The 21,749-nt window shown below is 42.8% G+C and overlaps 4 protein-coding genes across 10 annotated transcripts; 2 read left to right on the top strand and 2 right to left on the bottom strand.

Moving 5' to 3' along the window:
- Positions 1-425: 425 nt before the first annotated feature.
- LOC108136526 (coatomer subunit beta) lies at positions 426-5,054 on the top strand. Its single transcript, XM_017257800.2, has 6 exons — positions 426-2,172; positions 2,834-3,489; positions 4,075-4,236; positions 4,302-4,575; positions 4,655-4,760; positions 4,833-5,054. The coding sequence occupies exons 1-6, from the start codon at positions 545-547 to the stop codon at positions 4,896-4,898; spliced, it is 2,892 nt and encodes a 963-aa protein (XP_017113289.1). The 5' UTR covers positions 426-544; the 3' UTR covers positions 4,899-5,054.
- A 149-nt stretch (positions 5,055-5,203) lies between these two features.
- Positions 5,204-7,097, bottom strand: LOC108136527 (nitric oxide synthase-interacting protein homolog). The gene is made up of 3 exons (XM_017257801.2): positions 6,263-7,097; positions 6,089-6,197; positions 5,204-6,025 (listed from the first exon to the last, which is right to left on the bottom strand). The coding sequence occupies exons 1-3, from the start codon at positions 7,018-7,020 to the stop codon at positions 5,954-5,956; spliced, it is 939 nt and encodes a 312-aa protein (XP_017113290.1). The 5' UTR covers positions 7,021-7,097; the 3' UTR covers positions 5,204-5,953.
- A 526-nt stretch (positions 7,098-7,623) lies between these two features.
- On the top strand, positions 7,624-9,397 carry LOC108136660 (protein-serine O-palmitoleoyltransferase porcupine). The gene has a single exon (XM_017257984.2). The coding sequence runs from the start codon at positions 7,725-7,727 to the stop codon at positions 9,297-9,299; it is 1,575 nt and encodes a 524-aa protein (XP_017113473.1). The 5' UTR covers positions 7,624-7,724; the 3' UTR covers positions 9,300-9,397.
- Positions 9,398-10,191: 794 nt separating this feature from the next.
- LOC108136517 (cyclic AMP response element-binding protein B) lies at positions 10,192-21,544 on the bottom strand. 7 transcript variants are annotated; one of them, XM_041708572.1, is made up of 6 exons: positions 21,485-21,544; positions 16,130-16,555; positions 15,162-15,347; positions 14,924-15,092; positions 12,989-13,126; positions 10,192-12,216 (listed from the first exon to the last, which is right to left on the bottom strand). In XM_041708572.1, the coding sequence occupies exons 2-6, from the start codon at positions 16,451-16,453 to the stop codon at positions 12,008-12,010; spliced, it is 1,026 nt and encodes a 341-aa protein (XP_041564506.1). In that variant the 5' UTR covers positions 16,454-16,555; positions 21,485-21,544; the 3' UTR covers positions 10,192-12,007. The 7 variants fall into 7 exon arrangements, with proteins under 7 accessions (XP_041564506.1, XP_017113267.1, XP_017113266.1 ...); XM_017257778.2 differs by lacking the exon at positions 21,485-21,544 and adding an exon at positions 21,040-21,462; XM_017257777.2 differs by lacking the exon at positions 21,485-21,544 and adding an exon at positions 16,981-17,576.
- Positions 21,545-21,749: the final 205 nt, after the last annotated feature.

The raw sequence follows: 21,749 nt of genomic DNA, 5'->3' as shown, positions 1-21,749 counted from the left end.
GTGTGTAGCGGGAATTATTGCTGTTTTCAAAGACAAATTTACGTAATTCTGGCATCTTTATGTAATTTTAACGCTTTTACGAGCTTTTTTACAGGTATGAAATCAATTGAATCGAGTTCAATTATAGAGGTAGAACGAGTATTTAGCTAAATGAATAATGTTAATATCACACTTAGAAATAAAATGGCAATTCAAACACTAAACACATTTTTGTATTATAATTAGTTATTAATATTAGTTTGATTTAAAATTTTTCAGATACGGACTTCGTCGGGAAGGTAATTGCTGTTATTAATTATGAAATGCCAACAGATATGGAGGAAGCAATTTTCTGTCTTTTTCTAGCTTTTTTCGGTGGGCTAGCTTAGCTAGTTTGGCTAGTTTAGCTATAATAGGAGCCGACGAGTTGGCAACACACAACACTGGCCAGAACGGTCACACCCGAAATCAAGTGACACGTCGGAGCGACCAAAAGATATTGTAAATTGGGAAATTCGGGAAATTGGGTATACCAGGCAAAGGCAGACAACAAAAGGCAGCCACGATGACGTCGCAAGTGCCGTGCTACACGATTATCAATTCGCCGGACCTGGAGGTGCCCAACGAGATGCAGCTGAAGCAGGATCTCGAGAAGGGCGACACAAACGTGAAGATCGAGACGCTGAAGCGGGTGATCAAGTTGCTTCTGAATGGCGAACGCTATCCCGGCTTGATAATGACCATCATACGGTTCGTCCTGCCCGTGCAGAATCACACGATCAAGAAGTTGCTCCTGATTTTCTGGGAGATTGTGCCCAAGACGTCGGCGGATGGCAAACTGCTGCAGGAGATGATCCTCGTGTGCGATGCGTACAGGAAGGATTTGCAGCATCCCAACGAGTTCCTGCGCGGCTCCACACTGCGTTTCCTGTGCAAACTGAAGGAGCCGGAACTGCTGGAGCCCCTGATGCCGGCCATTAGGGCCTGCCTAGATCATCGGCACTCGTATGTGCGACGCAATGCCGTGCTGGCCATCTTCACCATCTACAAGAACTTCGATTGGCTGGTGCCGGACGGGCCGGAGCTCGTTGCCAGCTTCCTGGACACACAGCAGGATATGAGCTGCAAGCGGAACGCCTTCCTCATGCTGCTGCACGCCGATCAGGAGCGGGCCCTCAACTATCTGGCCAGTTGCATCGATCAGGTGCACACCTTCGGCGACATCCTGCAACTGGTCATCGTGGAGCTGATCTACAAGGTGTGCCATGCCAATCCCGCCGAGCGTTCCCGCTTCATCCGGTGTATTTACAATCTGCTCAACTCCAGTTCGAATGCAGTGCGATACGAGTCGGCCGGCACGTTGATCACCCTTTCGCTGGCTCCGACGGCCATCAAGGCGGCCGCCAGTTGCTACATCGAACTGGTGGTCAAGGAGAGCGACAACAATGTGAAACTGATCGTCCTCGATCGCCTGGTGGCCATGAAGGAGCACGAGGGCATGGAGAAGGTAATGCAGGACCTGGTGATGGACGTGCTGCGCGTCCTCGCCGCTCCCGACATCGAAGTGCGCCGGAAAACACTCGCCTTGGCCTTGGACCTGGTCTACTCACGCAACATTGGCGAAATGGTGCTGGTGCTCAAGAAGGAGGTGGCCAAAACGCACAATGTGGAGCACGAGGATACTGGGAAGTACAGGCAACTGCTCGTCCGCACGCTGCACACCTGCTCCATCAAGTTCCCCGACGTGGCCGGCAATGTCATACCCGTGCTGGTGGAGTTCCTCTCCGATACCAACGAACTGGCCGCCGCCGATGTGCTGGTCTTCATACGCGAGGCCATCCAGAAGTTCCCCGCCCTGCGTGCCCTCATCATCGAGCATCTGATCGAGGCGTTCCCGCAGATCAAATCCTCGAAGATCCATCGCGCCGCCGTCTGGATACTGGGCGAGTATGTGGAGGGGCCGCAAATTCTCGAGGTGATCACCGTCATCCAGCAAACGCTGGGCGATGTGCCCATGGTGGAGGCGGAGCAGCGTCGCCTCGCCGGCGATCCGCAGAGCGAGGAGCAGAAGCAGCAGCAGCAACAGCAGCAGCAGGGATCCGCCGGCGCAGAGGGATCGGGTGCGGGAAATGCCAGCAACAAGGTCACCTCCGATGGAACCTATGCCACCCAGAGCGCCTACAGTCTGGCCCCGTAAGTAAATGGCTACGTGGACAAACTTCCAGCTCATCTGTTGCAAGCAACACACTTTAGAAGTGATCGAATGTGTTCAGTTCTTCTAGTTACTCATTGTTATGCAGTGTTGGGGTGTACCTATATATTTGTACCTATGTAAGCACCTAGGTACAATTTGTTAATGCCTTATAGCTTAACTAGGTAAACAAATGTGAGGCTACCTTTAACCTTAACTATGCTATGCATTTAGGTACTGGAATGGTTTTTAATTATGTTTGTTTTTAAATTAGCTTGAATATTGTATATTTGTCGCCAGCATGGTGATGAAAAAGTTAATTCCAATGCAGATGTTTCCTATTACATGTTTCTGTAACTTCGTAAATAACAAATTTACCTCAAAATAACTTAATTCAAAAAGTAAATTGTTTTAAACATGTTTTTCTTTAACCTTTTTGTACCTTTTAGCTTACCTAGATACTTAACAAACTATGTACCTTTTAGCTTACCTAAGTACTTATTTTCACCAATACCTTGTACCTTACGTAGATCCAGAATACTAGTACCTTTGCCAACACTGTTGCTATGTGATGAGTCATTCCTAGAACTTGAAGTTTACAGTTTGTCCACCTCTCTAACAGCTTTTGAATGGTCCACTAATCTTTGTTTATCCCTCCACCAGGGTGGCCAAGGCCGAGAAGCGACCGCCGCTGCGACAGTACTTGATGGACGGTGACTTCTTTATCGGCGCCGCTCTGTCCGCCACGTTGACCAAGCTGGCTCTGCGCTATGCGGAACTGCAGCCGGAGCCACGTGCCCAGAATCGTCTGACCACCCAGGTGATGCTCATCATGAGCTCCATCCTGCACCTGGGCAAGTCCGGTTTCCCCAGCAAGCCCATAACCAACGACGACACCGATCGCATCTTCGTCTGCCTGCGCACGCTGAGCGAACGCACACCCGAGGCGGTGGCCGTCTTCACGCTCTTCTGCCGCGAGGCACTGGGCAAGATGCTGGATGCCCAGCACGACGAGGATCAGCGCATGTTGAAGGAGAAGCAGAAGGCCACGGCTAAGGTGCAGCCCGACGATCCGGTCCTCTTCGCCCAGCTCTCCAATGGACGCGACAACCAGCTGGGCGAGAACGTGTTCGAGTCCAGCCTCAATCAGGCACTGGCCGGCAGCAAGAGTGCCCAGCTGAGCGACGTGGCCTCGCCGAACAGCAAGCTCAACAAGGTCACCCAGCTGACCGGCTTCTCGGATCCCGTCTACGCCGAGGCCTACGTCAATGTCAACCAGTACGACATCGTGCTGGACGTGCTGATCGTCAACCAGACCAGTGAGTTGTCTTTGAAATTCTTTAAGAGCTTCTATACAGTTTGAAATTTGAAAAATAATATTTTTGTTTTTATTATATTTTGTTAATGTACTATACATATGTACACAGTCAAAATTTCATATCGTTCCGATGAAGTTACGCCCAAATTTTAAAAGGCTTTTCAAGTACAAACTTAAATATATTTTTTATTAATTTATAGAAGATTCTGGTTTTCCGATAAATACATATATTTTTTATAGGCAATTTAAGATCGAATTTGTGCTCAAAAATCATTTTTATAATTGAGAAACCGCTATTTTGTCAAAAAAAAACTTTAGTTTGCTTATTCCTTGGATTAGTTACTAGATTAGACGATAAGACATCTTTTTGATTTATTAAATTCGGAGGATCTAGTCCAAAGGTATAGTGATCATATAGTGGTCAATCCCGGAGATTAGCTGTAGCTCCTCTTCAAACAAATATTTTTCCCAATACTGAGTCTTAAAATACAGTTAAAATATAACATAGTGTGTGTACAAAATATCAGATAATTAAATATGATAGTTTTGTCAGAGAAAATGTTCTAAAATTCGGAATTATTTGCAGACGACACGCTGCAGAACTGCACCCTGGAACTGGCCACGTTGGGCGATCTGAAGCTGGTGGAGCGTCCGCATCCGGTGGTCTTGGCCCCGCACGACTTCTGCAACATCAAGGCCAATGTGAAGGTCTCCTCCACGGAGAATGGCATCATCTTTGGCAATATTGGTGAGTGGCAATCGCTTTTGGGATATGCCTTCACTAAATATTTATTATTATCTCCCACCCAACAGTTTACGACACCGCCCTCAATACGAACGTGGTGGTGCTCAATACCATTCACATCGACATCATGGACTACATCATTCCGGCCAGCTGCACGGACACCGAGTTCCGACAGATGTGGCAGGACTTTGAGTGGGAGAACAAGGTGACGGTGAACACCAGCTTCACCGACCTGCACGAGTATCTCAAGCACCTGCTGAAGAGCACCAACATGAAGTGCCTCACGCCGGAGAAGGCTCTGTCCGGCCAATGCGGCTTCATGGCCGCCAACATGTACGCCAAGTGGGTATTAGCTTTAACTTTAGCTTCCTAAAAGCATCAAACCTAATCGTGTATTTTGCTATTTTGCTTTTTTTTGCAGATCGATTTTCGGAGAGAATGCCTTGGCAAATCTGAGCATTGAAAAGCCTGTCGATGATCCCGACTCCAAGGTGACGGGACACATACGCATTCGCGCCAAAAGTCAGGTGAGCTATTCACATATATACTCACTGTTGAAGGATACCCATTTAATACAGACTTTCTGCTCTTACAAACAGGGCATGGCCTTGAGTCTGGGCGACAAGATCAGCTCCTCGCAGAAGCAGTCGGTGCAGGCGGCCTAGTGGACGTGGAACTGGACGACCAGCCACCATCAAGAGCGACGTATCTAGACGACGTATACGGCCTACCGCCCGCATTCCGCCAGCCGCAACTTCTTCAATTTACATTACACGTTACACCTATGCATAAAGAATATATATATTATACCTTAACCCCAAGCAGGCAGTATTTTCATTTGCACGGGTCTATTAGCGAATAGCGAAGCTTGCCATATCTGAAATACAAGTTCCAAGACCTGAAAATAAACACCACATTTTATTCATGCATTCATTATCAAAAATCAGCTATTATTGGGTAAACATAAGTATAATCAACATAATGCACAATTTATTTTATGTTTGCCTTGCTTTTTTGGCAGAAACAATCCAAAAAGTGCTGGAATCAGATGTTAAGGTTACAAAATAATAATTGATAGTTTATGTCCTTGTAGATACCCATTTGGCTATCATATAGTAAGGGTTTATATATCTCATTACTTTCAAAGGAATAACTTAACCATGTTTATGGTTTTTTTATTTTTTCTCAATTTTAATAAAAGGTTACATCATAATTTTTTCAAAACATTTGCTGTGAATGCCATGCGGTTGGAAATTTTATGACGAATTCAAAAAAGTAAGTATTCAAAAATTGATTTTTTAAAAGGGTTTTATGTCCAAAGTACGACGCATAGCCATAAGAGAGATATATATATGTATACCTATTTATACAACCCTGCTCGATTTCTACAAATTAATTTTATGACAAATTTTTCGATTTTTTTACAAGGGGTTACATAATGATTCTTTCCGGAAACTAATAATTAAATTACTGTAAAAATTTTAGCGAGTTATGACATTCTAAATGTCGAGCATTATTTCCAAACATTTGTATACAAAAAACGGATTTTTAAATAATTTAAGATATTTGACAAATAAAAGCCATTTTTTTACAGCTTTTACGTTGTGACTTGGTTAAAATAAGACCAATATCCAAATGAATTTATTGCTTTATTGCTAAAAATGCGTCTATGTCGATGAGTTGTTGTATTTGTGTTTGTAAGGAATGAGCTAAATTCGCTTTAGACCTGGAGCATGGGTCGCTTTTCCTTGGCCTGCAGATTGTCATTGGTGGTGGCGTAACCAGTGCCGCCCTGTATTTAGAAAAGAGGAGCTGGATTAGTCCTGGTAAGAAGGTGTATCCAAATGATACCCACTCGTTGCAGGGGAATGATGTCCTTGTCCTTGAGCTTGCGATCGGTGAGCGGATGAATCATGTCCTTTCTGATCAGCCGCTCCACGCACTCCATGGTCACCACATCGCCACTTTTTTTTTTAAAAGACAAAGTTATTAAAGCAGTAAAGTAATCGTAATCCCCTCGAGAACTCACGTGGGCCGGAGCACGGCGCAGGGCACCGCATTGCTGAGCACGTCGTGGGTGATGGGACACATGTAGCGCGCCTCTTTGGCGATCAGCGATCGCTTGAAGTCGCCATCCTTGAGCAGCGTGAACTTCACATCGATCAGATCCTTGACCCTCAACGGCTGCTGCGACACGGGACAGTAGATGGTGGCATCCGGCTTCTGGGCCTTGGCCGCCCCAGCATTGGGACACTCGGAGGGCAGCCAAAAGCTGGGCAGCTTCTTTTCGTGCCCGTTCGTCATGTTGGATATGGAGGAGGAGCTGGTGGAGCTGGTGGAGGGGGTGGCGGAGGAGGATGAGCTTGTGGCTGCCGCTGAGGTGGAGGGCCTCTCGCCGACGGCAGAGGAGTGGGCAGGAGTCATCGCTGGCTTCTCCGCATTGACGAAACGCTCCATGCGCGCCTGCTGCTTGCTGCTGGCCTCCTGGCTCAATTGCTCCTCCTCCGCGCGACGCAGACGCTCGTACTCCTTCAGCCGGCGACTGTACTCGTTCTTCTTGGTGACAATGTACTGCAGGATGGCCTCCTTGTCGAACAGGAAGCCATCCTTGGTGACCACCGGACGACGGCAGGGCTGCAGCGTCAGCGAGCAGCAGTCGAAGGACTTCACCGAATCCTTGCCCAAACGCTGGGCATTTGTCCCGTAGCCGGACTCTGCCGCATCGCGCTTCTTCTCGTTGTACGTGTAAACGGCTCCGGCCGTACAATTGCGGGCATGACGCGTCATATTTTTATAATTTTATACGTTTTACTTGGCAAATTTCAGAAAATAGTTTATTTACTATCAGGAGAGTGTGACCGTTTTGTCAGCACTAAATTTGCCTTGACAGATGGCCACAATTATACAGTTGACCTAATTTCTGGCTGTAAAATAGCTAAAGTGGCGGATCTTTTCGAAAAATTTAGGGTATTCTTAAAAACCCCTGAATGATATGTTTTGCGTTCTCCAATCGACCCAAAATTGTCCATTTTTTTGTTTTTAATTATGGCTTAAATTATTAAAAAATGAATATTAAAAATTTATTAAGAAATTGTTGGGATTAAAAAGAAATTTTGAATACATAATTTTGTTTGTTAATTATGGCTCAAACATATTGGCAGACCTAAAAAAAAGGAAAATTATGCCTGCTAATTTGATGTTATTTATATAATATGCTGAAATAGTAATAGATTACAGAGCTGTTTTGCTTTTTAATTAGATGGATTAAAGAGTCTAGGGACTACCCAAACTATAAGGTGTTTATTTACTGATTTGGCTTTCAAATAGCTAAAGTGCCAGCCCTGTTCGAAATACCAAAAAGCGAGAGTCGCACTTCTGGTATATTTCGGTATATATTCTGTGGTATATTTATGGCATAGATTTGTTGCTCCTCCGGATTGCCGGGTTTTTCCTTGATTCCCCTTGATCGGATTGGCGTTGAATGGCCGGCCATGGATTACCAGTACTTTGAGGAGGAATCGGACTACATAGATCTGGACGAGGAGGAGGATCTGGACGAGGAGGCGGTCGGCTTGGACTACACATACGGAAAAGCAGCGGAGTTGGACGTGGAGGAGGAGGCGGAGGATTACTATGTGGGCGGCGAGGAGGAGGAGTTGCTAGACGGCTATGGAGTGCTAGGCCTGCTCGAGACGTTGAAGAGCTGCGTGGAACCGTCGCTGCTGCAGGTGCTGCAGTACGTGGCGCCCATGCTGCTCCTCTGCCTGCTGTGCCGCCTCCTGTGCCTGCTGTACTCGCAACGCAGACGCCTCACCAGCCTGGCGCCGCTGCACTTGCTCCACTGCACGTGCGGCCTGGTTCTGCTGTACTGCTCCCTGGGCCACCGCCTGCTGCTGCTGCTCCTGCTGGCCGCCGTGGGCTATCTGCTGCTCCAGCTGCTGCGACTGGGTCGCCGCGGTGCCCGCCTCCTGGCCATCCTCACCGTGGGCAGCCAGTTCCTCTACGAGCTGCTCCTTTGGCGCCGCCGCAGCGACTGGCCCCAGTTGCGCGGCATCCAGATGGTGGTCAACATGAAGCTAATCTCGCTGGGATTCGACCTTACAGCCAGCAGTGCTGGTGGCGGCTCACAGCTGCAGGCGAGGATTCCCGGTCCGCTGGCCTATCTGGGCTACATCTACAGCCCGGCCACCTGCGCTCTGGGTCCCTGGGTGAGCTTCGCCTGCTACATGGACTGCCTGGTGCCGCGTAACGGCTGGCTGGTTAGCCTGCGGCGACTGGTGCCCAACGTCCTGCTCTGCATCCTGGCCGTCATCGTGTCCAATTGCGTGGCGCCGGCGCTGAGTGACTTCTTTGGCGACAGCTCCCACTTCCTGGTCATGTACTGGGATGCGTTGAGCGTGCGCAGCAGCCACTACTTTGTGAGCATCATGGCGCAGGCGCTGCTGGTGGCCTCGGACCAGGGATTGGATGGGATCGGAGCCAGCAGCAAGGAGTCGGATCTGCTTGGTCCGCTCGTGACGCAACCCTGGCGGATCGAGTGGCCCAGGTCGATCAGTTCGCTGGTCAGGAGTTGGAACATTCCCATGCACGAGTGGCTCAAGCGGTACATCTACGCTCCCAGCAAGATGGACGCCGGCATCAGTTCCAGGGCACGCACCTACCTGGTGTCCAGCCTGCTGCACGGCATGGATCTGCGCATCTATCTGGTGCTCATCTCGCTGGCCGTCTTCGCCGAGGGCGAAACACTGCTGCGACGGCACCTCGCCAGCGCCCTGGATGCCTGCATCTCGGCGAATCACTGCCCGGGAAGGCAGCGGTGTCGCTATGGCCACTGCCCCAGCAAGCGGGGCTGGAAGTCCATCTCCAGCTGGCTGGTGGGCATGACCAATCTGGCCCTCACGGCGCTGACCATCTTCCACCTGGCCTATCTGGGCGTGGTCCTGGTGGGCGATGCCCTCAAGTTCGGCGACGAGGCGGACAACTTCCTCTGGCACTGGCGACAGGCGGGCTATCTGAGCCACTACATCGGCGTGGCCACCTTCGTGCTCTATCTGTTCCTCTCGTAGAACAGATATGCTCGCCATGACTGATCCACACGTATTTACATACATATATATTTGTAATCATCTCTAATCTTAAACGCATCCATTTTTGTACTTTTGTATCTCTTCGTATCTCGTAGTTTTTGTATGTGTGTGTGTGTGTGTGTGTGTGTGTGTGTGTGTGCAGGGTGAAGTATTGTACTTAATATTAAATCATTCTGTGAAACGGATGCACTGGCGCAACTTCAATTTGGGACCCAGGATAAAGTGAAATGCTCATGATTTCGAGTGAGATAGATAGAAAACATGGCCATGAAATAGAGTAGAATCAGGCAGGAAAAATAAATACAATACTCATATGGCATAGTTTTGATTACTCATATACATATATGAAATCTAATCAATAATTACTAGCTATTATTTAATTTATAAACAAGTGAAAATAAAACGACTATTCCGTACAACTCACTGTATAAGTTAACAATCTAAATATTTTTCAGATATAAAAATGCAATTTCTTTATATAATAGTTTTTTAAAAGCTTTAGTTTTTAACAATTAAAATAAAATCCTTGGCTGTACATCTGTATTATTTTTTTTGTTAAAAAAAAAATACGTTACAAACCCATTAGGAACAATCGTGATATTAAGTTTCAATAAACGAAAATTTCTTCAAAAAACATAACAAGTTGTATTTAAATTAAATATTTCAATATTTTTAAAATAAGTAACCCTTGAATACAAAACGCACTTTTATTTTTCAAATAGTTTTTATTGATTTTTTTTTTTTAATGTATATTTTCTTTGTTGTTGGTTTGTTTTGCTTTTGTTTGTTGGTTGTTTTTGTTTGTTTTCTCATTGAGACAAATATTTATAACAATATTGTAATTTCTACAGATTTTTGTTTTGCGTTTCTCTTGCTTTTTTACTTTCCGTTTCCGTTTCAGTTTGTTTTTTGTTTTTACCTTTGTTTTAGTTTCTGTTTCTGTTCTCGATTTATGAATTCCTTTTTTCGGGCTGTGGCTTATTCATTTGTTTACATTTACTTTGTTTTTCCGCGCTTACGATTTAGATATTAAAATTACTAGCTTAAGAATTATGCAATGACAATAAAAATATTTATTTACTTTGTTGAATGCAACTTTTGTTTGTTTTATTTCCGTTTTTGTTTTTTGCTTGCGTTCCCCTCCTCTGACTTGGCCAAAAAAAGCTGCTCTTTGAATTCGCGTTCCCTTTTTTCTGCTTCTCTGTTTTTTTTTTTTTATGTTATTTCCTCTTTTCAGAAGTTTCGATTCGGACATCAAAAATAGAGAGATATACATGTTTTCTTATGGTTTTATTTCCGTTTCCGGTTTTCATTTTGACATTGTTTCCGTTGCGCTACGCTAGATAAAAAAGTTCGTTCTCTGTCTCTGTCTCCCCGTTTTCGTTTTCGATTCCGATCCCGAATTCATCAATAATTTATCGTATGTTTCGTCTGTTTTCTATATCATTCATAACAACAACTGAGTTGATCACAAGAGATAACAAGAGTGTTTGCTTTATATATTTATAATGCATATACATATACATATACATATACAGTGGATATACGTGTGTTCCGGCCAAAAGTCCTACATCTTCGATGATTCGACCCTATATATATCTCTCTCTCCGATTCCAAAACAAGATCCTCGAAATACAAAATGTGTTCGCTAACTACGCATATAGTATATAGAATTACATATAAACCGTACAGAGTGGGGAGCTATCGCTTTCGCTTTCGATTCGTTTAAAAATATGCAACAAAGTGTTTCGAATAGTTTATAATTCCATGTTCAAATCCCATATGGATTGTGCGATTAAAACCTAGTTTTACAGTTACATTTGGGCGGCACACACGTACATTCAAGCATACATAAACCAAGTGAATCTTGCGATTTTTGAACAATTTTAATTTGGGAGGCTCAGAAAACCATTTTCCTAGGTCAGCCAGCCGCCTTCGCTCTTTCCTAACTATATATCTTTCCTATCTGCATATCCGTTGGGGGAGGGGTTGATTTAATGGGTTGGGTTTGTTGGGTTGGTTGGGTTGGTTGACTATATCCTGACATATTGGCTTACAACAATTCGCTAAGAAAAAAACACTTTCGCTAGACAACGCACGTCCGTTCTGCAATAATTACGAATTAGTTAAAACAAAAAAAGTTTTAATTACAAAAGGAGGGTAGGGTAGGTAGAGGTATAGGTATAGGTATAGGGAAGTATAGAATCCGAAGGGCTAAAAGCCTTAGGATACAGAAACACATCATGTTCGTAGGTAAACTTCAGTATCGTTAAATTAGCAAATAAACTAAGGCATAAACTAAATCATAAACATAATATTACATCTTTAAATTATAAACATAATTACATTGTGTGTTCTGCTCCGGCAGCAGGTTTATCTGTCCGTCCGTCCGTCCGTCTGTGTCCTAACGACAACACGATCCCTCACATCCAATATACAATATACAATATATAGTATAAAGTATAAAGTATATAGTATACATTTCATACATTTAATGTACACGCTACCACATATAGCATACTATACGTATATAAATCATGATATGCGGCCGGCCAACGGGGAGGATCGATCCATCGCTGCTGTCGGGCGTTGTCCAGATCCAGATCCAGAACGGAACCGCAACGCAGCCGTAACCGTAACCGTAACTGGAGGCGGAGGCGCAGGCGGCGCCAGAGCCCCGCCCACATTCAATCGTTCTTGGTTTGACAATAGAGCTCCTTGAGCGACTTGAGCTCCTCGATTAGCGCTTTGTTTTGGTTCTCTAGCACCGCCACTCGATTCTCCAGGCACTTGATGTACTCCTTTTTCTTGCGCCGGCACTCCCGCGCCGCCTCTCTGTTCTTCTGCAGCCGGATTTCGCGTTTACGGGTCTGATCCTCCGCTATCCCGCTGTTGTCTGCAAAAACCAAGTGAGCAAGAGAATGTCATTAGCAAGACAGTCTCAGATCGCTAACTATCCCCAGTGGAACCATCTGTAACTCGAACTGAATTTAATTCTCTCTTTTCGATAGGAATTATTTTCTTTTTAACCTATTATTTAGTGATCACAAAATAAATGAGATTTTAAAATCATTATATTGGAAAAAATGAAACAATGAGAAAATAATCTTCGATTTACATAATTAATATAATATAAACATTTTAAAACTTTTAAGAAAAACTTTATATCGATTAATTTTTCTTTATAATTTTCGAAAATTTGTGTTTGGCTAATTTTTAAAACAAGATATAAATAAACAAAAAATTTGTTCAATTCAATGGACAGAGAAAGTATACATGATGTTCAAGTTGATTGTCTTTTTGATAAACAATAAATAATCAAAGTATTATCGATATGAAATCAATTATAATGAATATGGAGAGGTTTAAGTGCTTATAACTTAAAAAAATCATCCATGGCTAATTTGTATATAAGAACAAAGAATTAATTAATTTTTCAATTAAAATTGACTTGGGTTAATACGCAATAAATAATACAAACGGTATCGATGACTAATAATCGATAACAAAATCTTGGAAAGCAGGATTTCACCAACAGCAGGATTTAACCAATTGACAACTAAAACATTCTGTGTAGTCCACAGTTCGATTTACAAAGGTTCCGTTTAGTCTTGCTTTGCAGAGTTTAAAGCCTATCTACAAATCAATTTGGACCGAGGCTATATTACTGGTGTTGTAGGACATCCGATTGGTCAGGTAGTACGTGGGATCCAACTGCATCAGGGAGTTGTTCGCCGCATTGCCCCCCGCTCCACTCCCCGCCAGCTGGGAATTGAGCACGCCGTCGGACAAGGGAAGCGATGCGCCTGGGACCGGGTTCGATTCGATTCGATTTTGATTGCGATTCCGATTCGAATTCGGATCGGGGATTTGGTTGTCGATTGTTGTTGAGTTGTTGTTTTTGTTGTTGTTGCGGTTGTTGTTCAGGACATAATTAATTTTGATATTTGTTTTTGGGTTGGGTGGAGGAAGGCGTTCGAAAAGAAAACAATGAAAAAAAAAACAACAATACAAATTATAAGAAAAACATATTTTCCATTGTCCAGTTTTCAATCGAAAGATTTGAGTAATCGAACGGATTTGAATTGATTTGGTTTGGTTTATGAACTTGAGTGGGTGAGTGCGAGCGAGAGCGGCGATCGAGCGAGCGAGATAGGTAAAGTATAGGTTAGTCAAAGAGAGTGGAGAGAGTAGCTTTTTGTTAACGGTTAAAATACTGTTAGGTGAGAGAGGTTGGTTGTACTTTTGATTTATTATTAAATTCTTTTTGCATGATGGGTTGTGTGTGTAACAACAACAGCAACAACAACAACAACAGCGATTACAGCAACAACAACGACAGAGAGCGAAAAAAAGGGGGGCAAAGATAGCGAAAGAGAGAGTGGGCGGGGGCGAAGAATATAGAGAAAGAGGCGGAGGAGACGGCAACAATAATACAATTTTAATGGCTAAATTACAGTAAATATAGCTTTTTCCATTGATTATTGTTGCTGTCTTCTCCCTGTGTGTGGGTGTGTGAGTTGGTGAAAGGGTGCTTTTGTGTGTGTGAAGTTTTATTATTTACAGGGATTGAAAAATCTGGGAATCTCTACAACGCGTCATTTTCTTTAGTTTTTTTGCCCATTTTTAGGTCCATTTTCATTATTTTCTCTTCGTTTAAGCAACATCAACAACAACATCAACCAAATGAGAATGAGGGGGCGGCGAAAAAGGGGCGGGGCTTACATTTGTACGACTTCTAATAGTACTTTGGCTGGTGTGAAAAGGAAATGGGGAAGTTCTTCACAATCTATTTGTTATACCTATATACAACTACAGATCCAAAAAGATAAACGATAGATTCCTTTATCTTCAAGATCTATTCTATTTTTTTTTTTTTTGATGTTTCAAAAATTATTTCTTTAAATCTTTTTTAATGGTGACTTTAAAAAAAAATCTATTTATCAGGTTTTATTCTAGATGGCTTAAAAACATCATTCAAAAAAGGTATGTCACCAGATTCTATATTTTTTAAGCTGAATAAAAAAAAAAATTTTCTGTTTGAAATGAGAAGAAGTGATTATAATCTCTAAATTATTGCGTTTGCAAAATTTAATTTATCAATATAAAACACTATTACGGCAAATTTGTTTAAGCTGACAAATTTCGACTATAACTAGATTGCAATTACTTGGTATCTGCCTTGAAAGGCACATAAGAAAGGATTATAAAGTTATGGAGAGTGTATCAATCCCTTTGAGCTAATGACTTTTAAATGGATCTTTTGCTTAAGCGCACTACAACTGGTGTTTACAGTGTTACTTAGCCAACAGCAACTGTACAAAATGTGTCGGGTGAAATGTGAAAATGGGGTTACAAACACTGGGGAAATGAATGGGTTCTGATGGACTGGCCGATCATCATCCAAAACCACTGGGGTGATCGAACGAACGCCAGGCGCAAGTGCATCTTGGGAATGAACGATGAGGAACGATCAGCTCGGCGATGCATTGGGTTGTTAGGCGATATAGTGTTTTTTTTTTTTTTTTTTTTGAAGAGCGACAGAGATGGGTTCGAGTGGGTTCGAGTGACTTAGAGGTGGAGAGGTTGTCCCCCGGATTTACCGCTTATGTCGGGTCCGCTGATCTCGGTGAAGATCTTATTGTACGACGGCCGTCGCGTCAGTTCGCTGCGGTGGTGCTGGGAATCGTCGTCCGACAGACTCTCGTCGCTGTCCTCCGGATGCTGCGTGGTCGGTTCGGGTTTGATCTTACACGGAAAGGTTGGAGGGATCTGTTTTGAAGGTAATCGAGACAATCATTAATACAGTTCTGCTCGATGGGTGCTCCTCGAGCTACGCACTTTGTTACGCACTTGCACTGCATTGCCGGGTGTCGTGTGGATAACCGTCGAGTTGGGCGGCTTGGCCACGTAGACGACCTTGTGCATCGCTGTGGCGGCGGCCAGCGCCTGTTGCTGTTGCTGCTGCTGGGTTCCAGCTGCTGTCTGTATGACCCCCGAGGGATTGGCCTGTATCACGGATTGCACCTGCGGGGAAACGAGAATTTCAACATTATAATAGGTCTGGTACATGGGCTCAAACTGGACTAAAAGTATTCAAGCCCGAAACAGATAATTTACAAGCTTTAATTAATTTCTGTCTGGTGCTTCTAAGCTCTAACTATAATAATTTAATGGAGAGGGTTTGAATTCGAAAAGGAAAACTCTGTTACATTCCAAAAATGCCTTAAAATTTCAATACAGTTTTATAGTCTATAAAACTACTTTTAAATCTCATTTTCGACTTTGTTTTATTAAAACGATGCAGATGTTATTTAATTTAAATTCAAATCAATAATGATTCAGTTTGTTTTAAAAACAAATAAACAAAAAGGCAAGAGGAAATTAAGTTTTGGATGTCAAGGAAGAACGTGCGTATAAAAACAAAATAATTGTGAAGTATTTTTTTCCAAAGACTAATATAATCAAACATTAAGCGGATCCAATTGACAAAAGAAATACATCCTTGGAAATAGCTTGATTTGAACGAATGTTCCCTTTGTAAAGCAGATTTAATTGTCCGATTCTTAGGATATCCAACACAATGCTATTCCTATTCCCTGTCCCAGATTTCTGGCAGTTTCATGAATTCCATAGAGGTACCCCTTTAAAAGCGGATCCAATTGGCAAATTCTTGGAAATTGCTTGATTTAAACGTGTTTTCTTTTTCTAATTAGATTCGGCGAGCTTATGCACGGGAATCCTTGTTAGTTTCCAAAAATGAAGCTACTTCTGCTACGGGATGCCAGTCACCTGACCCCCAAACTCACCTGCAGTCCGTGCTGCGCCAGCGTCTGGATGGGGTATTGAAGGTTGCAGTTGGCGGCGGTGGTCAGCACGGTGGCCGCTCCTCCTCCTCCTCCTCCCTGGGCATTGTTCGTCGCCCCCGTTGGACCGCCGGCGGTTGTACTCTGTGGGTTTTGCTGCTGCTGCTGCTGCTGCTGGGGGTTACCACCTCCTCCTCCTCCTCCTCCTACTCCTACACCAACTCCTCCTCCGCCCGCTGCCGCCTGTTGGGCAACGACGTCGACCACGTCATTGGAGCCCGATGCCGCCGACGAGTTGCCGTTCTCCTCGACGATGCTGTTGTCCATGTTGGCGATCCTGGCGATCTTCAGCAGCACCGAGACGCTCTCCGACAAGTGCTTCAGTTTGGCTACCGTTTCCGCTTCAATTTGGCCAGCTTGAAGACGTTTCTACAATGGAATTTCAGGATTTGTTGTCAAGGATGATAGCACGGATTTCAGTTTTTTCAGTTTATTTTGGTATTTCTGTGGTTTCGGGTTTTTCGAATTCTAATTCTGAATCTGATTCAGTTTCTGGTTCTAATTTGGTTTCTGGGCGGGATTGGCTCGTTTGTTTTGGGGCCCCGATGACGAGTGCGCTGTGATGACGATGATTATATTGTGCTGCCGATTGCTGACTGATGGAACTCAGTCCCCCAACAAACAACAAAAACAATAACAACACCGCCGCACCGTGTGTATTTCGGTGGAATGACGTCATGACAACACTGTGTCTTTGTGTGTGTGTGTGCGTGTGTGTGCAAAGAGGCAAAAAAAAAAAAGAAAAAAAAACACAGCAACAAAAAGAAAAACACACAGTGAAAAAATCAACTTACTTTCTGATGACATCACTAAAAACGTTGCTACTGAGAGGCTTTTGTTGTTGTTGTTGCTCGCTCTCACTCTCTCTTGCGTGTGTTTTAGCGCGCGCGTGTGTTAGTGTGTGTGTGTGTGCGCGCGTTGCACGCTGCGCTGGCAACTTGTTGAAAAGTCCCAATAGACAGAAATATATTTATATAGCTGAGCAAAAAATCGGTGCTGTAGCCCTAGAACTCCAGATAGGATTCGTATAGCATTGTGCAAAGGTTTAAAATTTTTTTTTTTATTGGGAGAACCACACACACACACACTACACAGCAGCGAATTGGTGCGACAAGTTGGCAGCACGCACACACACAACACTCCGCACTGCTCACTCTCTCTCTCTCACTCGCTCGCTGCCTGTTGTTATCGTTGCTTACGTTCTTTTTCTTTTTGCAGCACGGAAACGCGATTTTTTGGGCAGTAATAGCCGCGGATTTGTGGGTTCTGTGCGGAGACAAACGCGTTTTCTACGGCCAACGCAATCGCACGCAACGATTTATTGATAAACTCCGTTTTTGCGCAAAAATCGTTTGCTTATTGCTGGCTCGCTCGCTCGCTAAAAAGATGTGACCGTTCCTGCAGGGTGCCAAATTACCAGATGGGCCTAGAGTCGAAAATACCAAAATGGGGGTTGACTTGGATGGAAATGGGTGCAGAACTTGGATTGCACCAGCGGGAAAATTTAAAAAATATTAAAAATTCTATATAAATAAATATTTGACCTTTCATTAATATTATGATTGAAATATCAATAAATAACTATGGGAAACGACTTAATACATTCTCTACTAAACTTTTTTTTATAATTTTTCAATCCAAACCAAATTTATTTTCAATGAACTTGAAAGTTTCACTTCTAAGCAATTATAGTTGTAGTTGTCATTTAATTGATTTAACATAAGAGATAGGAAAAAAAAACATTTTTTTATGATTTTCTATGGAGGCTTTAGCGTGACTAAAAACTTTTTGAAATTGCTAATGCAAAGGCAGTTGTTTTATTTTGTTGTTTGTCTAGCCTTTTTTCCAGCCCGTCAAAAACAGTGTATGCGCAAAAGTGCAAAAAACAATTACCACAAATGATATTCTCGGCTAATTACTTTGCAGCCCAATAATTATCGGCTTTTTGCGCTGGCCATGACGTCACTGCGGCAAAAGTTCGAAACGTAAACGAGTTAAGAAAATAGACTTAGGATTATTTGAAGCCTGCAACAGCTTTGAATTAATAGTTAATTAGCGCAATGGTGGGAGAATGACTGTTTCCTTGTGTTTTTTTTTTGTTCTGAAATGTAATTTCCAATTCCATTTGCATTATTTAGGCTGCTTTTTCAATCGACTTCCCTTTGAGTGACATAATAATTGCCATTAATTACGACGCCGCACGAACCCTGTACCGCCCACCACCCATCGCCCACCGCCCACTCTTGCGGCTGAATGCCTCAAAACGCCGGACTGTCTGAACGACCCCATCGACTGACTCACTGCCCAAAACACACATACATTCATATGTAGTCCGTATTACCTTTACACCGGCTGACATCACTGGCTAATGAAGTTTGCCCAGTCCCCGCAAGAGGAACTGTAAATACCGCTCTTGTACGCTATACTATATGCTTCTTACACCTGCGGTCAGCGCAATAGCCTGACCATAAAATTGGTCGAAATATGCGTTTCGTGAACTTGGGTGCCTTGGGTGCCATATCATCCCTACACAGAAAAAAAGAAAAATCTTTTGTAACTCGGAACTGAGGCGGTTACAAACAATTAAAAATGTTATATCAACTAGACTCGATTTACATCGTTTACATATAGCAAACACTATTTCAAGGGTTACGTTTACTTTAAAAAAAATGTTCAAATCAAAATTTCATGTCGATCAGAAATTGTTTTACCAGCAGTCACTTTAGAACAATAACCCTAATAAAACAGAATAAAAAATATCATTTTAAACATGACTGAAATAAACAATTGTTAAAAAAATGTTTTTTAATGAATATCAATGTCAATCAGTTGATAAGCAGAAATTATTTTCAGTAGACGATATTAAACAAAGAACAACTGCTATATAACTTCCAAATTTCACAAAAAAAAATTTCTCTGTATAAGTGTATACGCAATAAAGAAAAATATTACTCATTCGCAATGTTGGTTTTTATATGGGAATGAAATGTTGGATATTTGGAGCGTTAAAACACTTTAACAACTTCTAAAAACCTTTACTCAAATTTTGGGCAAGAGTACTTTAGCTTCGATACTTTGTTGTTTCTTTTAGTTTTTGCTTTTTGACATTAGCAAAAAGCTCAAAGTTGTTGCTGTTGCATTTCAATCAATTCCAATCAGTTTGCATTTTACATTTTGCTTTTGGCTTTCGATTTGCTCTAGCCGCACCCCCTTGCACCCATTTCGACCCCCTTTTTTTTGCACTGTGTATTGGCGTACGCAAAATTGACGTCAGCATTATTTATTTTTACTCGTTTTCACTGCGTTGGTGTTTGTATTTGTGCTGGTTTGCCTTCTGCGAGCGTTTTAGTGAATCTCTGCCGGCCCCCATCACCCCTGCCCCTCGGCACCACTACCCCTTTCTTTCCAACGCTATTTGCTTGGCTGAATTAATTAAAAACTAAATGAATGTGCAAAAACAAAAAAAATCCACAACAGTTACTACTTGTCATGAACAAGTCAAGAACAAGAAGAAGAAACAGGCAGAAGAAAGCGGGAGAGAGTGGAAGTGGAAGCGAGACAAAGCCATTGGCGACAGGTGTCGGCCGCTTGAGCGGCAAAGAAAGATAAAGACAGAGAATGGTGGGTGAGGAGGTACTGCACATGGCACTACGCCAGGATTAGCATGGGACCCTACTTGAGGGAATACATATGTAAGTGTGTCATCTTAAGGAGAACTTAATAATATAGCAATAGGATTGTTATTGGCATACAAAATTAATAATATTAACAATGCCTGTTAAAGACACATTTTGTTGGAAATTCTAGGCACTAGCAAATTTTTCTTTCGGTGTGTGTTATCAGCTGAATGGGGAGCTTGTGTTATCAGGTCCGCGTAGTTGCTGGATAATTATGCACGACGGGACCAACCAGTTGAGCTCTTTAAATGTGCAAGATTAGCGAGAATTCGTGAAAAGGGGCTGTTTAGCAGTGGAGCTGCGTTCCGCGTTTTCCACTCTTCACTTTTCGAGTGAATTCCCCCACATTAGTCAGCGGTAATTTACGACTGCGTCGAATCTAAACGATTTTGTATCGCACTGTCAAGGCAATAAGGTTGCACAGAAAAAAAAGACAGCTCGAAAAAAAATCGAAGATGGATGTTAAACAAATAATTAAACATTTTTTAAAATATACATATATTCTAAATTTGTTATTTATTTAGTAACCTAACTTATATTAATTTTGATGGTTTTTTTAATAATCGAATTTAAAGATTTAAAAATATTGAATTGACATTGCGGACATTAAAATAATATATAAAATCATCAAATTGTAATTTCAGATTCTTTTTTGTGTGCGACATTGCTCTATCGGCCCCATCGTACCCCACTCTTCGATAATAATTCATTGATAAGCATAATTTTGCCCCTTTTGCATTACTCTTTGCTGTTATCCCGCATCCACTCCATACACAATCTTCCTCTCCCTCTTTCTGCCATTGAGGATCCAAACTCGAAAAAGTTTGTTGTTGCACTTAGGCACACGCATATGCACACTCGCACTCCCACCCCCACTCTATCGCACTCTCTTTCTCACTTTCGCATTCCTTTAGCATACAGTGGAACTTCCATTACTAAAACCACCATATGCCAACAAAAAAGTTTTAAATTATTTGTTGAGATTTGTACAAAATATGAACATACGGCCCTTTAATACCATTTTTTTCTAGCAACAAAGTTCGAGTTAAAGAGAAATTCAAGTTATGGACGTTGGGCTTTTTTATATATGTATACAAAATAGTGTGAAAAAGGCAGTTCTGAGTTATGGAAAATACGTGCTAGGGAAGTTCGCCTGTGTTTGTGTTTATCGCTTACCCGCTTTGGATGTGGCTTTTATTGTTGTTGCTGACTGTTGACGTTTGCTGACTAATAACAATGAATTCTTTGCATAACGGCAAACACGGGCACTACACGACAAAAAAAAACTACTACAACACAACACGCGAGTGTGTTTTCGCTCCGTCTCTTTTTGTCCGATGTTAGCTGCAAATTAAAAACCAAAAACACACAAAAACTAAAAGGAATTCAAATCGCTTTGTTATTGTTGCCCGTTTTCGTGTCGTTTGCTTTGCATTTTAGCGATTACGTCAAGATTTTTGTTATTTTACTGATTTGTATTTGATTACACGCTTGCACACGCACACACGTGTATGTACCGTAGAGCTATAATTATAAACACTTAAGCACTGAGAAAAAAAGTATTGCTCTATGTTGCTTTCTTTTTTTTGGCGCTCAAAATTCGCTGCTTTTGAATCGTCACCTTGTTGTTGCTGCCGCCTCTGTTGCTCTTTGTTTTTGTCTTCTGCCGCCTGTGTGTGGAAGTGTGTGCCTGTGTGTGTTTGCTGGTTTGTGTGTATGTTTTGGGAAGGCCGTCTGTTCTCTACGTAGCTCTAAAAAGCACTGATGATGACTGACTAACCAACGGCGACGCCGGCAGAACTGACACAACACAGCTGAGCGAGCATATGATTTGGAGCTTCCTCTCTCTCTTTTGCCCGTTCTCCCTCTCCCCCTTGCTCCCTCTT

The sequence above is a fragment of the Drosophila elegans genome, unplaced genomic scaffold (genome assembly GCF_018152505.1).
Source record: "Drosophila elegans isolate 14027-0461.03 unplaced genomic scaffold, ASM1815250v1 contig_149, whole genome shotgun sequence".
NCBI classification, from domain to species: Eukaryota; Metazoa; Arthropoda; class Insecta; order Diptera; family Drosophilidae; genus Drosophila; species Drosophila elegans.
This window is presented reverse-complemented; position numbering and strand designations above follow the sequence as displayed.

Excerpts from the sequence above, each read along its gene's own strand:
- LOC108136526 (XM_017257800.2), top strand. The coding sequence starts at position 545 with ATGACGTCGCAAGTGCCGTGCTACACGATTATCAATTCGCCGGACCTG. Across the intron at positions 2,173-2,833 it reads AGCGCCTACAGTCTGGCCCC|GGTGGCCAAGGCCGAGAAGC; the intron begins GTAAGTAAATGG and ends TCCCTCCACCAG. Across the intron at positions 3,490-4,074 it reads GCTGATCGTCAACCAGACCA|ACGACACGCTGCAGAACTGC; the intron begins GTGAGTTGTCTT and ends AATTATTTGCAG.
- LOC108136527 (XM_017257801.2), bottom strand. The coding sequence starts at position 7,020 with ATGACGCGTCATGCCCGCAATTGTACGGCCGGAGCCGTTTACACGTAC. Across the intron at positions 6,198-6,262 it reads TGCGCCGTGCTCCGGCCCAC|TGGCGATGTGGTGACCATGG; the intron begins GTGAGTTCTCGA and ends TAAAAAAAAAAG. Across the intron at positions 6,026-6,088 it reads ACATCATTCCCCTGCAACGA|GGCGGCACTGGTTACGCCAC; the intron begins GTGGGTATCATT and ends TTCTAAATACAG.
- LOC108136660 (XM_017257984.2), top strand. The coding sequence starts at position 7,725 with ATGGATTACCAGTACTTTGAGGAGGAATCGGACTACATAGATCTGGAC.
- LOC108136517 (XM_041708572.1), bottom strand. The coding sequence starts at position 16,453 with ATGGACAACAGCATCGTCGAGGAGAACGGCAACTCGTCGGCGGCATCG. Across the intron at positions 15,348-16,129 it reads TGGCGCAGCACGGACTGCAG|GTGCAATCCGTGATACAGGC; the intron begins GTGAGTTTGGGG and ends GTTTCCCCGCAG. Across the intron at positions 15,093-15,161 it reads CAGTGCAAGTGCGTAACAAA|ATCCCTCCAACCTTTCCGTG; the intron begins GTGCGTAGCTCG and ends CCTTCAAAACAG.